Source organism: Opisthorchis viverrini (genome assembly GCF_000715545.1).
Source record: "Opisthorchis viverrini unplaced genomic scaffold opera_v5_15, whole genome shotgun sequence".
NCBI classification, from domain to species: domain Eukaryota; kingdom Metazoa; phylum Platyhelminthes; class Trematoda; order Opisthorchiida; family Opisthorchiidae; genus Opisthorchis; species Opisthorchis viverrini.
The window spans coordinates 1609340-1626080 of record NW_008751671.1 but is presented as its reverse complement, the minus strand read 5'-3'; the positions used below and the strand labels follow the sequence as shown (position 1 = coordinate 1626080).

Below are 16741 nucleotides of genomic sequence, written 5' to 3'. Positions count from 1 at the left end.
TTCCGAGGCTGCAGGTTATCTAACTTCTATTCACTTCATTCATTACCCAGTATGCGCACATAATTTCCAGTTCCGTCTCCTTTTGCCACTCAGCGACCGGGGGGAACTCCAATCTGACGGTGATGACTGCTAGCGGATTAACGTCTAGTCAAGACGTTTGAAAACCCATGAGTCAATTCAGGTGGCTTACACGACACGGACTGTTCACATTGAAAGATATCGTTCAGTGAAATTGCATTCACAATCAGGGTGGAACAATATTTGCAGGACACATAATGCGGACTCACCATCTTTTATGCTGAGCTTGCCTGACAGCCGGTCACAGTACAGTGCCCTGTTGCCGTTCCTGACGATAAAGTTCCCATTTGTCTCGAGCACATCCATTCCACTTACTATTTCGAAACGCGCATCAGACGTGCTTGACCTACAACAACATAATACGAGCAAATTAAACAAAGAGGCTCAGCCCAGCTCAAATTGCAGAACAATCCTGACAGTGTATGAATTCCGATTTCTAAGGACGGTGATACGAGGTAAAGCCAGAACTGTGAAAGATGATATTTCAATAGATCGGGAGGCAGAAAACATCTCGAACCAACTGTGGGACAAGGTCCCATAGCTTCGATGGACCACAAACCCCAGACATTTATGCATACGACGAAGGGCTACCTTGAGACGCTGGAGCGACAGTTTACAGTTCCGCAAAGCCACGACTGTAACGATAAAAATTTCGCAAGCTAGGCATACCCAATATGTCTCAGCCGCCCGGATGGCCTCAGATGACAGTGTTTAGGCGGAACACTCCGTTGGACCCTTCTGAAAGATCCTAAACCAGGGACCAGCAAAACATTCTCATTAGATCCCATCAGCGTAAAAGCAATGGGAACCCGTTGCAGAGGTCTACGATACTCCAGGGAACAGTGGTCAAGCACCGTGAGACGCATTTCATAATCAACGGCCTAAACGCCGGCAACACTTTCCACAGAGGTCCGTTGGACACACTCAAATAGGGTTGCATCCTAAGTAGACAATTTGGCTGGCATGTTTTATAATCCCTTTGACGAAGACTCGATAGTTTGTCTGGAGGTTCATGCGAGTAATACGGGGAAGGTGCGTCAAGCCATCTGTAGAAGACGGATGTTTTGAGTCGATATTTTAAGGCTGTGACATTGTAACTCATGAATACAAAGTCGTCGGCCTGAGAGAACTCTGAACGATTATTGACATAGATCAGAAACAGAAATGGTATCCATGTGGAGCCTTGAGGTGCGTGGCGTTTTTTACCTTTATTTTACTTCCATTATAACACTACGTATTTCATCAATTGCGTAATCGTTTTTTGTTTAAATACGAAAAGCTACAAAAAACGCGCACTTGTACAATTACATAGAATACAGGCGTAATCACATGCTTCGACTCTCTCTTCTGACTTCGCTCGCGCTTGCAGCGGTCAGTCGCGAGTCTCATGTACTAACTCTGGTACCAAAACATTTCAGACATCTTCGGAATCTATTATGTGGGAACTGTTCAGAAGAAGGCCTCCGGACCAACATAATTGGGTTATTGTTTATTCGCTGACCTGGGCCAACGACGAACTATTTTAAAGAGAGCAATTGTTAGTGAGTCTGTTCCGTCTGACCTCTTTATTTTTGTATACCCAACCTAGCGTAACCATTTTTATTTCTTTGCCACACACTCCTGGTAAACTAACTTATTGGGTAGCCAGACCACTACAGGTGTAAGTGTTGAAGCAGAGCCCACGTCCACCCAGAATGTCCTCACTGGTAAAAATGCCCTAATCCAGCGAGAGTTTTTTTTAAATCCCATAAGACACGAGCCTGTGGACCAGCGGAACGTGTGAGGGGCGATCGAATGCTTTTGAGAAGTCCTTCATCCTTAGCTGTCCTTAAATACGAGTGAATTTATCGCACTTTGAGTTTTCCCTATTACATCACTCTTACTGGGCACTCGTCAGACTATTCATCAACCTGACTGACTCTCCCCCGGTCCCTGTTTCCTGCGTAATGAAGCCTCTTTATGCAGATTATCTGCCTTGTCGATTAGGAGGCTTCCAGTTAGCCCACGTTCTGTGTGCCATTGTGACTCACGATTTGCCACTCCTGTCTGTACTTCTGATGCCAGTATAGTTCCCATGACTGACGGAGCCTCCTTGCCCCAAATCTAGAGCTAATACGCCGGTAGGATAGGCACATTATAGGTTCCCAGTTCCACCAACTTGTGACCTCACTGAGTTACGTTTATTGAAAACACCCCTACCCAAAATTTGGCCAAGGAGTATACATCTCATCTGTCATCCTGTAAACCTGCATCACTTGTTTCCTGATATAAGCATCGCACTTTTCTTACTCGTCCTTATTCTTTATTCATTGTATGATTTGTATCCATTTATGGCCGTTTCAAGCGTGCTGCATGGCCAAAACTCATTTATAGTGGGCCTCTGGGTACAAAGCTTTCAACTGGTAACTAAGGGGCTCTTATGTTAGTCCTAACTTGTACTCGAAACGTTTGTGGTATCTTCTTAGCTTAATTCCGAAGACCGAAGCGGTGTGATGAAATTTCGTGACTAATTGGAGCACACACACAATCAAGACCGGCAGGCTGATAGTGACCTTACGCCTCGACGCCTTCCTGACGTGGTTTCCTGGCACAGCCATAATTTGTCGGAAATTCTTGGGCAGGTTTCTGCCTTCTTCGGGACTTTCCATCCACGATTTACATTTGTAAACCTGAGTCTGCTCCTAACCGCGACTTGAAGTTTGTAGCCCCGGCGGGCTTACTTAAATGCTCGTCTTATCGGTAAACAAATAAATTCGACCTAATATAAATTCCATCAGTGTTTTCACGCGCTATTTCTACTGTGAGTTAATCCTATTTGGCTGCACATTTCCTTAACGTGATGCTCATGGCAGTTTGTCTATGTAAGCGTTAACCCAGATCACCCAGCCTGACGAATCAAATGCAAACAGCAGTTCACCGTGAAAGCGCAGGCAACTGTACCGGCAAAAAAGGACGTAACTGTTGATGCTCATTCCAGCCATCACGATAAATAATCCTTCCCTCTGTTCTGTTCCCTCAGTGAAACAATGCGGATTACTGGCCAGCGAAATCCCGCTTTCCTTGATGAGTCTGATTTGCAGAAGTTATTAGCTGTATGGAAAAATCACGACACACCTGTGTACCTCTATTAATAATGCCTAGACTCAAGTAGGCTCAACTACTCAGGAGAGGCACGATTTTTCAGGCCGGCTACACGTGGTTCGCAACCACTCTCATTACAGTTCTTTGTCACTAATAAGCGTTCCTTCAATACTTCTCAATTTTGTAACGAAGTACAGGAAGGTTACTAGGAAACGCAGCTCAGTCCCACTGTCAACGATCGATGTGTGTCATCACAACCGCATGCGTTTTTACTAACCTCGGCGGCACCCAGTACCCTATCTATACACCAAGACAAATATGCTACTTTGCTTATGCATGATGGCTCACCCAGTGGCCGACAACGGTCCTTCATCATCATAAGCCGCCAGTGTTTTCCTCCGGGCATGTTCGGAACCACACTTATCGAATAATCGGCTTTTGTGCAATTGATACAGTAAAAAACTAAAGAGGTAAAAACTCCGTCCCCCTGTTGATTAACATATTTGGAACCCAAAGACGATTTTGGACGAATGTACATATCAATTTAATTGTTGTGATCCGTGTATGAAATGCATTACCATTACAACACCTATACCAATTGCTTCATCAGGCGCACTGGCATTCGAAGTACCGATTCTTCAACTTTTACGACCATTCATGTGTAAGGCAGTTTTATACTAAGAATGACTCACATGGATTCAACTTACCCGACTGTTTATCCGCCGCTGGTTTTGAAAAAAGGGCCTAGATTGTGTGTTCAAACTACTGTATGTTGGTGTCACTGCAGGAAAGAATTAGCTATTTAGTGGAAACTTGAACGCGAATTTCACTGGTTCGAGTGCGTACTGCAGTTCGAAGTATATGCATAAATATATATATATAACCCGAACATCTCTCCAGACACCACCGTTGTTTTCACTTCCAAGCCATCACCAGCTGAAGGTCTGCGGGAGAGAGAACAGAATATGGAAAAGTAAAAATAAAACAAACCATCGCAGCCGAACTCTGTGGGGTAATCGCAGTGGCCTGACAACTGCACAGTGAAACGAATACAAATGTGCGTCTCTGCGACGGTAAGAGCTTGCATTTTTTGCCTGAAAACACACCAGCCCTCACCAAGAGCTGTTGTTGGAATATAACTGGTACCGTTTAAAGGGATTTAGGCTTGTGAACTCCTGTCTTGTTTCGGCAATTTACACTTTCGCAAACAGCATTAAATTGCGCGAACATGAAATAAAAATCTCCAGGTAATCATGCAGATAATGCCGCAAAGAAAACTATCTGCATTAACTTTAATCAGGCCTTCTATTAAGTGGTAGCCTTCCTTCGAAACATACTCCCGGCTTCCCTAACCTAAAGGGGTCTTGTTGGCGTGTGATCCAGGCTTTCATTTCGGGAAGACATTACAATTGAGTGAGTGGTCTTAAATCATCCTGAGGAATTTCTTATTCGGGAATTGAACGGGTCACCGTTGCAGCATAATTCGAGTGCAAGACTTGAAACACTTGTATATATACCCGAGTTTTAACTATTGCTTTAAATTTCATGCCAGGTTGAGCAAAAAACTTGAACTTAAATGGGCTTAATGATCATAAGTCAGTTGAGTTTCCAAGACCTATAAAGACCTGAGCCCTGGTTTTCCTTATTGGAAGACTGCTTACTAGCTGAAAGAATGTGATCATAGCCCTCCTGGCACATTCCGTTCTATCGGCGTGGTTCATAAGCTTTCCAAATTACCCTTTGCGTTCTCAAGATGGCTCTTTTTCACATTTTCAAAGCGAACTAAATTCCCCCAACATATATGACTCATCTGGGTGCATCGCTTTCCAGAAAGGCGTACAAATCGTACCATAGACTACTCTGACATCGATTATTGAATATTTATCCATTTCTGTTCATTAAAACACGCCAAGTATCGACTGTAGTGTGTTCTCCATTACGTCAACATTTGAAATTCTCCACGTGTATTCTGTCTCTATTTGTAAACCCGCTCAAGTTTCTGTTTAGTACGTGTACATTTACCGACTTTTGTTTGTCCCTACCACTTCAGTCGTTTGGCCTTAATGTCTGTATAATTCGTGAATTAGTCATACATTGATGGTAACTTATAGAAACCCAGCTCCGACTTTGTTTTGCCTTTCCGAAGGTTCTGGTATTGCGAGTCACTCGAGGATACCAAATGCAACCACAGCTTGTTACAGTGGTTGCATATAATCTGAAGGCAAAAATGTGTTTGGGAGCACGAAAGTGACACGGTTCGTTTTGCGGCTGAACACATCCTTTGCTGTTCATATTCTTGGTGTCATTGCACATTGTCACACTCGCACGATGGCGTCCCATGCTTCAGCAGGCTCCTACAGGTCTCTAACTCATCTTTGGCTAGTCCTCGACTTGCTGAAATTCTATCATACAATAACTTAGAGACATCACGATCGTGCCCCGGATAATACAAGGTGACTAAGAGATGGTTCCTCTGTCTCCTCAAACAAAATGGCCTGGGGAGTTGGTGCTTCATATACTGCTTGTATTTGGCAAATGCGCTCGGCTAACTAGATTATTCAAATCCCCGATTTTCCGTTTTCTTTTGCCGGCCGCCTGGTGCATTTAAAGTATACCCACTAGTGTCGCAAAACGGCAAGAGTGTTTTGATTACATGCTGCACGCACAAATAATATTTGGTTATTCTTCATTGGTTATTTCATTGCCTTCCTTAATGACATTAAGGATCAAAACGGGGCAGCCGCCGATTTCCGAAGAAACATATCTGAAGCCGCCTTTGGAACAATTGCGCTGTTAAACTGGAATCTGCGCTATATTTTAGCTTCGAGTTTAATTGAAATGAATTTCTTTCAATCAAAGCGGCTTAGAGTGATTTTTACTCCCAGCATGTAAACGGTAGACGAGAAGTTTTGACGCGAAATTTATATTTGGCTCAAAAACTCTTGGAGATGAAAGCATTCAGGAGATTAATTATGAGCAAACTACGGGGAGTTTGAAGTCGCGAATTTCACGGAGACTGTCTAACTGGGTTACAATTTTAGTGATATGTTGCTGATCGCAGTGTGTTCAGGGTAGTAAACATTCAAGGTAACCGATAACCGCCAAATTGCATTTGGTTACCAGTTTAAAAGACAGACGCAAAATCACACCCTAATATTTTTTAGCTTTCCTTAGAGCTCGTAAGTTAAGAAATAATATCCAAAACGTATATATCTACCCAGATATATGGTTAAAAACTTTTCTATGTGTTAACTTCGTCGGATGTAACAAATTGAGTTAAATTTTTCATTGAAGTTCTGCACAAGACACTTATTGTTGGAGCCTGCCCAGTGTTCGCTGTGATAATTGAAGACAACTTGATGCCTTGCATCGGCGATGCGAGTGAAGTACTTATGTTCCCACACATGCGCACCTAGTCACTATATAATGGTGTGTCTTCGGCTGAGTTTTATTTTCTGTTAGAAGGCACGATACCTCCCAAATAGAGTACGTCACAAATCGCAACGGCTCTATCTGAAAATGAGGCTAGGCACTCCTCGTTATCATGAAGACCGTACGCATCCTCCTATACCCTGGATACTTGTTGCAACCTCTGGGTCCATGCCTATGTGTGACGCTGGTTACGAGGTCATCACTATGCGACATGGCATAATTCAGCGGCTAAACAATAGCCAACCATGCTCATAACCGTACACGATTTCGGGGTCCTTGGCTAGTATTCGTGTCTGTCAGGCGCCTAGCTGTGCTCGCCGACGGTGATTAGGCCTCGACTCTGCATGATTGCCTGATGCGACGGGTAAAAAGAACTCTTCTTCATCAAGAAGGTATGAGTTGCCGCTCGCCTTTGCCATTGACTTTGTGGGACACTGATTATGAAGACTCGGCTGTGCACGATAACTCCATCCACCAGCGAACAAATGCCGTTCAACTCCACCCGATTTGTGCATCACGAAGGAAGGGATCCCGGCCTAAAAATAAAAGGGAAAACAACAACAACAAGACTGCACATCCCAGCCTAACAACCTGATTCACGACGTCCATCACGGGGCTGTCCAGAAACCGAAGTACTTCAGTGCAGTGATGGTACGGCGCTGGAACACCCGGTTTGATAGCATACCCGCAATTGTTCCCCTCTTACTTTGTCCAGGCCCTCTCGTTCACTGGCTCCCAAACCGACAACCACAATCAACCTTCATTTGTCCCCGGCCACTACCGGAAGACGTTCATTGCAATCTGCCGAACCTTCTGCCAGACGTAAAGATCTCGACGGCTTTTATTCGTACTCCTCACCAACTGAGTCAATTATTGCTCAGTTTGCGTGAACTCGTTTCCCAAGTAACTGCAACACTAGTGAGTCGCACAAGCTTCACTGCATACTGCAATTCTGCGTTTCTTGCTACCATTTGTCCGTAATACATTTTCGCCCCACTACACCACCACACATAGCTTTCCGTGGCCATCCGCCATAGCCCAAGGCCATGAAGCCCTAGTGACGGTTACAGGCTTTAGTTCAAACCGGCTTGCCATGTCGTGGCAGCTCTGATGCCTCTCCATCTCCATTATTCCGGCCCTACACTTCCTGTAGTTTGAAGTTTTTTGCTTTTGTCACGTTCCAGTCAGGAAGCTCTTTGTTATGTCCTCACTTGTATTGTTTTCTTTGCTCGCCACTTTTAAACCCTAACGTTTAGATCTCGTGCCATCTGATATGTTCTCCATAGGACATATAGAGACCTTGTAATTTTGGATTCCCACCCATGCCACTTCAGGTGTGATAAACTCTACTCCATTAATGTTTGCTGTTTACGTCACTTTCCCTTTTCTCATTAATCACAAACCCCACCAATCATACCTTTATTCTGACTGTAATACTGTGATCATGCCCGACGGTATGCTACCCACTAGTTGGGAATAAATATTATTATTATAAACGTCTGTGTCCTTGCGCCGCTATGCCCGTGCCGGAAAATGGCATAAATATTTGGGCGAGATGTTTTTATTTATTGAATGGACTGGTAAGAGCTCAACGTTTTTTCAAGAGCCAGTTTCACGCGACCATCAGTCTGAAATGAAAAATTAACACTTCTGAGGCTGAGGGGTTTCAGTACTCTAAGGTCAATCTTACTGCTTGCTCAACTAGTGACATTTTTGATAAGGAGAAGTCCGCGTAAATGCCTATTCACGATGTCAAGATTCAGTAATTGTACGCAATAGTGGACGCAAAGAAGCTAAAGCTGGGGATGTATGTATATAAGACTTTTTGTGAGGAAGTGTTGTAGACGTGGGCCCAGAATTCAATAGCATCCTGCGTTCTCTAACACGTACCCATGGACCCAGTGTAATGTGTTGTCAAATCTGCTCCCTTAGAGCATTAAATCCTAAATTCATTCCTTTTCTGTTTCCCATCACTTGTACCCCATATTTCAATGAAAAACCAGTCATATAATCCTCAACGTCACTTGTAAATATCACATGTCCCACCATGGGAACACTGGCCAACCGCGGGACTCCAATCTTGGACGCAGCACGTCAGTTCTAGTGCTTGCGTTTATGAACTGACCACCCTGTGACCTTCAGCACCCGGTTGAGGCTAAAAATCTCCACATCTCGCACACTTCTAACATGCTGAAAACCGCCCGTTGTTCCATCCGACCCTGAGGTTCTACCGTGCATCTGTTATATGTGTTTTGGCCCCCTACAAAGAATCGTTTATACCAACGTATTTTCACCCATCTACCCCAACACACTCGTGTCTAACCAATCCGAATACGTAGTGACTAAGGCAGCCACTGACAACAGCCTCTAGTTATCTCTGTTGATGGCTATCCAGCTTAACTGCAAGGTCTAGTCTATTCCATTATTGGGCTTTGCCAGCCTATCTGCATTTGCTAACCTGACCGGCCTTTTTGTCCGCGACCCACCCTTGAACATGCACTAACCTGCTCTATACTGTGTCCTCTCTGTTCACTCTCTCTGACCCCGATGTTGCCGAAGGCTACGTGGTAGACAACTCTGCCTTCAAATGCATGCCCCTACGAATAGTCTGCTCAACGCGCTGGTCGAACTTGTACTTCGACGTCTGCCGCCACTCGCTGAAAGCACGCCCAAATTAGTTTTGCCGAAACTACAGGGTTTTCAAGTATGTGATTTTTACGGAAAGTTAGTCTGCTCCATCTTCATCTTTTGGTGACATGTTGCTCGTAACATTTCGTTCAATTGAGCGAAAGCTCAGGGTCGCGAACGATCACCGTTTCGTATTTTGTTACCGGTTTACGCGAGATAAAACATGAAATCGCACTTTAGCATATTTTGGCTTCATTCGGTGTCCATTACATTTTTCAGATTTGATAAGTGGGATGATTCTGTTAAACGAACTTCTCACAACACATTTTCCGATGGAGCTCAGCTTCCATTAAGTACAAGATTTTAGGACAGCCGCATGAACTGTGCAGTGACGGTGCGATAACCATCTCTGTGGATGATCCCCTCCCCCAGATATGCATAACTAGCCTTAAGATAGTACGGCGTCACATGATAGCTGCAGGTAAATTGCCAAAGGTACCATTCCCAGTAGGAATACAATGCTTTATGGGTGATGACCGCCATAAAGCGCTCACCATAATAACTGTAGCCATTGCCACTCACACTGGCAAATCACCGTAACCTCTGGGTCCGTATCTATTTGCGACACTGACCATGGGGTCCCCCTATGCCCAGTAGGCCCATCATACTCATAACTGTACACGATGGCAATGCCGAAGCTAATTATAATAAGTGCTGAGCCCGTGCACATGCTCGTGGCTGACTATAATGTCCCAACTATACATAACAGACTAATCCATCGATCAACGACGGATCCCCATATCTCTGCGTCGTCCACCTTCCAATCCTGTGCCTAAAAAATACACTCCTACATTTATCAAATCATGTTTCTATTTACCGTTTGCATTGGCATAAACATAACGTGTGGTCAATCCAGTTTGCAGGTTTTTACTCGACCGTGTTTCTGAAAGCATGTGTAACCAGTGGCTACTCGTGCGCATCTTCCGCGATATCATTTAAAACACAATTAAACAAAGATGTAGTGGCAAACTCGTCAAGTGCTTGATAAATACTTTTGTTAAACATTCCCGGTCGGTGTTCACACTGAACCTATTATAAATGTAAACCCACTACTTGCTCAGTAAGTCCGATTGGCGATAACAAGGGAGCCGTGCGTGCATCGATGATTCAGCAGCCATAGGCACTATTGGGCGCAGCGAAGTTAAAACTAAAGAATGGTGTACCCTTGTCCGCAGTTAGACTAGGTGGTCTAGACTTGACCCCAGGATCTAAGGGCCACACGCGTTTTCATACATGCACGCATGAATGCAGCCGTAGCGAAGATCTGGTGAGAGGGCGGAAGCTTGATATCAAATCCGCCCATTCAGAGCACTAACTCCAAACGTCACTAGATTTCTGCTCCCTGATACCGAATAAGTGTAGCTTAATAAAATAAAAAGGTCTCGTTTTCCTCATCAAAACTCGTAACCATTACATACTAAAATACAGCAGCAATCTCACTGACAAAATGGTTCCTTTCTGGGTCTCACGCAACTCAACGTTCATCTCAAAGTATTGCAACCCATTTTCACTTATAAACTCATTTCGACTACATCCGATTAAATAAGCTAATAGGATAACCAAACCTGATGCTACCCAGCTGTCTCAGATAATGATCGTGGTTTAGATGGAGACTGCAAGGATACATTTTTCAATCAAAATCCCCAGTGCGCAACCGAAAAATCGCTATCTAACTCTTGCCTTATGGACTCGCCGACACCGGCGCACACGAGCTATGGCTTTGAAACGACCGTTGTCAAACGCCCGAAAATGCTTCGGTCCCCCTTTTCAAACAGTCTCACAGCCATATAACAGATCAACCCGTACGGCAGCCTGACTCACAAGTTACTTGATATTAATGGGTATGCTGTATTGACACCATAGGTGTTTCATATAAGCAAACGCTGTCCGAACCTTCTAGGTTCGTGCACCGACCTCAGATGTCACACTACAATGAAAACTGATACAAATATCCTGTCCCATCCAACCTTCTGTTGTCACCACACTAGTTGCTGTGAGCGTTAAGCTTTTCCCTCTAGTATCGCACTTTATCCTGTCGGATGTCTCCTCAAGCTCAAAGGGCTTCGCTGATTTCCAACTGAACCAGAAAGCTATCTGAGATCTTACGTAAGCTTTTTCCCTTTTGAATATTCCTTCGTTCAACAAGACGCTGCTCACAGAATTGCACATTTTAGCCCAGTCGCCCAACAAATGGCGCCGTTGAGGAGCTGTTCAGAAACCGAAATACTTCAGTGCAATTATGGTATGACATCGCTATACCCAGTTTGTCAGCACACCCGCAACTATCCCCTTCCTTCTCTTGACTGCACTATATCGTCCAGATGTTCCATTACCCGCAACTACGAACAACCTCACACATTATTCCAACTGTAACCTTATGATCATGCCTGACGGGACGCCACCAACCATTTGGGAATAAACACCATTATTTTTGCCTTAAGATATTTGATACTCAGTTTCAAAGGACATCTCGGCGTCCGTGTAATTATCTTGCCAATAACGAAATTAAGTAGAATTTAAGTTGTACGTTCTTCCCCGTTGTGTTGTCGTCTGCCGCGTCCAGGTTGCAGCAACCCGATCATGCCTCGACCGGTACGCTCCTCACAAGTTGGAAAATGAAGCTTTCATTATTATTTTTCATCAAATATTGCCCACTGTTTATGTTATTTTTCTCTTTTGCGCACTCTTCAGTACCCGCAAATCCTCCCAGTCACACTTTAGTCTGACTGTAAAGCTATGAGCATGCCTGACGATATGCTACCCACAAATTGTGAATAAGTATCATCATTAGTAAATGGAGCAAGAGCACACTCTAAGGACGCCGGACGAACGATTTTGTAGGTCTTTAATCTTTCCCAAACATGCCCTCCCCTCCCGGATCTCCTGTCCACGATGATGCGAAAGGCTGCATGGTTGACAACTCTCTCTTAAACTCGAAGTCCCCTCCCCAAAATATACTCCTTCCGCATGACGAGCCTCATAATATGCCTTCTGCAATGAAGGAAGAGATAAACAAAATGGGAGCAACTTTTATCGGACACCTGCGTTTCAGGCCTGAGCTTGCCGTCTGTGGTATACATCCTGAACAATCCCCCCAAGAATCGAAAAATCCATTGATGGAAGACAAAACATTCTAACAGAGACTAACCAAATATACGCGATGTGATGCATTAGAGTTTTTGCTTTGCGCTACGCTTTTCTTAAGGCTGTCACGGCTCCACTCTGAGAACAGCTCACCGTACAAACTAACATCACCAGATACCTGTAAACTCATGTCTCTGCAAGCTCCGAGCTATCCTAGCGCGCATAACCTAGCCAATGTAGTCCCTCATAACCACACATGTCCACACCAGTTTGCAACGACCGCATACCCATTATCTGCAGTTGAATATCCATTATCGTTATCGAAATTTGGTAGTGTTGTCTCATTTAAGTAGTTAGGAATTGTGACTACTTTTGACTGCCTGTTATTTTAGTTGAGATTTTAACTCACCTCGAAGTGCAGACCTTTTTTGATAATTTTTTCCCATTTTGAGTCCCCATTGTAGACACGGCAGTCATATTGCCTCGTTCCATCAGTAGCAATGAACCACCGTATGCCCTTGATGAACCCAAGAATATTCCATATACAATGACAATTCTAAACGGCTCATCCAAGATGTTCATCTGCGGGCTGTCTGCAAACCCGGTTACGGCGTTGCGATGACGGTAATGCGACTACCATACCCAGTTTGATTGATTTAATCGTAGTTCACCCCATTTATGAAATATTTCTCAAACGAGCGTGTTGCTAGCACCCAAAAGGCCGTCTCAATCCATTTAATTTTCGCAAGTGCTTGGAAGTAGTGGCCACTTAATTGTGCTACCAGCCTGTTCTGCCCACAAACCCAGTCGTTCATTCACTTGATGGCCCGGTGTATCGGTGAAGACCAAACCTTGCCTTCAGCCGTATATAACGTGTGCTGGTCATCGTAAAAAACAAAAAACTTTCCAGCTATAACGAATTTCTTGGCTTCGGCTGGACACCTTCCAAAACGATGCAATAAATTTTCATATGCAAGTTAGGAATTGCCGCTCCATTTTAAGTTCGCGCAGCAAGAGAAGGTGCCTGATTATTGTCTTTGTCGTCTTGATATTTTTCCAAATCTAATAAGTAAAAAACGTAGGAAAACAGCTTTTCCACAGAACTTCTCACCGTTATCATATAGACAATGCGCGAAGCCACCGACAGCCGCCGAAATACGCATTTCATGCCCGCATTGGACCCCGAGTTCGTCTGGACAAATTCTAACAAAACTGGGGCCGCACGTGGAGATCTTAAGGATCCGAATATTTACCTTCAAAAATATTCCTTCCTTCGAACAACGGTTTTAGAGATAATTAGGGTGCGCGTCTAAGGCTAAGCGACTTCCGCCATAGGTTCACAGGTTTTCCTCCGCCACTGGCTGCTCTAGCCACATTGTAATGGATGACTGAATCGCCAAATTCAAAGATATGCACAAAAATTATAAAGAATGCAGCGTATGTCAAAGGTCTGTGCAATTAGCTTGGGCTTACCCTGGGGTTTGGCATGTATCTTAGAAAATTTTTCAAGGAATCCAAAACAGTGGGTGGTGTAGAGTAAAAAATAACATCCCATGTTTGGGCTTATACGCACTGGCTCAATACACGCGTATAGCGCCTGGGTCTTAATCCCCTGGCTTGCAACCACCATGCCGAGTTCATTTCATCATCCAAAATTGCAAACGGCGAGGGCACCTCAATCTTTTTTATCCTTGTCCGTAGATACTTTGGACTATCAATTTCAACGACTCGTCCAACTTTCCGGATTGATTAGCGTTTCTTTTTGCGCAGCACGTAATTTCAGAAAGCCATCTACACACCAGTCCGCATGATACAATTTACCGTGGTCTTTAAATTGTGAGTCGTCTTTTGCTGTAACTCTCATCCACGGCCTTGGCACACTCCAATATACGATAATTTCAACTTCCCAAATGCTTGCCGGCTAACCACGTGCTTTTAAGCTAGCTACCCAGGAAGTGACGTACGCTTCAACCATATTTTGGAAACAGTCCGCTTACTCCTCTGCTTTTTCTATCCATCTTCATATACGATTGCACAACTGGCTACGACACTGGTTGTCAACCATTTAGCTAAAGCGTGTTCCGCATTCGCGTATGGCCACACCAGTTTGCATCAAACGCATAGCGACACACCACTGTCTCTATATAAATGCCGAGTATCGTTTACAAAGTGGGCTCCACTACCGTAGTTGGAAATCGTAACATTTTTAGATGCCTGCTATTCTAGGCAGTAGTCTAACATATACAGTGGTAAATTCTAACAAAATTTCATGACGCTTCTTCACAGTTCTCGATCGAGATACGGTTGTCTTATTGTCTTGTTTAAATAGCATCAATTAACCACACAGTGCCCTTGATTAGCTCAAAAATATCCTTGGTCCTCTTCCGCCACACTGCTTCACGGTTCCGTGATAACTTTAAAAGATTTACGCAACATGTGTGTGCGATAATCTCCCCGGACAACATTATGATATCGCAATGGCGAAAACCATTCACAGTCCAGGGGTTTTCCGACGAAGCATGCTATGTGCGCTTTTTTCATTTGGCTGAATTTTTTTTAAAATCCTTCAAAGTATTAGCCACCATGCTGTACTGTCTGCTCGTGCTCCGTACAAACCCATCAATCCTACACATATTGCATGCGAAGACTCAGTAAGCACCGAAGATGCCAGATGTGCTCGTCATAATCGGGTTGCAAGGGAACTTGCAAAACGTCTCCGTCGACAGGGGTACACCGTCTTCGAGGAGTTGAGAGCCCCTACTCCTACGTCGTTCATCAAACCTGACCTAATCGCTGTTCGAGATCGCCGTGGAACTGTAATAGACGTCAGCATAGTCTCGGATGGGCGTGGAGTGATAGTGTGGAATGAGAAGAAGCAGAAGTATGGTGCTGATGAACATTCCCTCGCCATAATCTCAGCCCCACATGCCATCGGTTGTGATATCGACTTTTTGTTTCACCAACCGATGATCATCTCTTATCGAGGGATCTGCTTTCCTCAATCCGCTAAGGCTGTTATTGGACTGGGACTTCCTAAGGTCGCAGTCAGTGACTTGTGTTTGCTTGCCATTGTGGGCTCCCTGCGTATTTATGACACTTTTAGGCGTGGCACATGGCGTTGAAAGTACATTTTTGCCATTTAATCTCACACCAGACCCAGTATGATGGTCACTTTGTGCCTGATGTGCGAGACTCGACTGTGCTAGCGCACACTGCGCCTTGAAGAGCATTCACCATTGTTTGTTCTTTCTTTGGTTGTTGGTCCTTAGACGCGTGTTCCCATACCAAAATCTTTACATACTTTGGGATTCACCTCATCAGACTGGAACAGTTCTTGGCATGATCTCGAATGAGACGTTTCTCTATTTTCTCCCATATTCTCCTGTTACTCTTTCGCATTCATCGCTTGCACTCACTTTTTATGTTTGTGACCATGCCCCTCAAAAATAAATGATAATTGCCGTTCGCCCAACAGAACGTTGTCTGACCATCATTAGAAAAATCTGCCCACCTAACTGCCTGCCAGCTATTTCCTGGGGGTGTATAACTGAACACTTCTTATGACAATGGGGAAGATGTTCCCGCATAGGTCGCAAATAGCTGCCCCCTTTTGCGTTTGCATGGTAGCGCACGACCTATTTACTGTTTATGTAATCTTGTAAAACATTTACAAATCCAACGTAATAGGAGGCACGTGAAAATATCGAATTTTCCACAGAAATCCCCACCATCGCCATTGTGCTGGGCTCAGAGTACTCGACTCAGGTTTTGGACCGGACAGTGAACATTTCAAGGCCTTGTCATCGCTAGTTCCTCGCGCGTTCTGGACCTCTGCGGAATAATGCTAAAATAATCCGGCGATTCATCATAAATGAAGAGAATGGTGCCTAGTATGCCAAAGCCAAGTATACGGCATACTAAAATGTTGTCATGTAAGCTTTTATTGTGATTTAATGATCTGAGGTGCACATGACACAATAGTTGGGAAACAGTGAGGGAGAGGAGATGCATGAGTGCTTTCGGCATAGTGATTTTTGCCCCTCCATTAATTTGATATCCCATTTGCAAGACTGCCAGCGGGTAACTGTGACATTACGGACACCGACATAGTCTTTTTGCGTAGAAATATGAACAGAAGTCCAATGAAGTGCTTGCGCCAACTGTCTGTTACGTGTTCATGGTTTATGAGTGCGTACATGACCACCACACTGGAACATTAACAAGCGCGGCCAACGGGGCGTCGACAATTGTCCAAAGCACTTGTTTTCAGGTACGCCGACTCAGGCTGGTGGTCCGTCATCCGGGCGATCCACCAGGACCGTTGCATTCTAATGGTTAATTTTACTATGCAACATTCGCACTACCTGTGACGGTCCAA

General features: G+C 44.4%; 1 protein-coding gene across 1 annotated transcript in view; it reads right to left on the bottom strand.

Annotated features, from left to right (window-relative positions):
* T265_01406 (hypothetical protein) overlaps nucleotides 1-384 on the bottom strand; it is a gene marked incomplete at both ends in the record, with an annotated part of 122912 nt that extends 122528 nt beyond the window's left edge. Inside the window, one exon of the mRNA XM_009165432.1 lies at nucleotides 288-384. Within this exon, the coding sequence (XP_009163696.1) occupies nucleotides 288-384 (97 nt within the window). The remainder of the gene's footprint in view (nucleotides 1-287) is intronic.
* Between the last annotated feature and the right edge of the window lie 16357 nt (nucleotides 385-16741).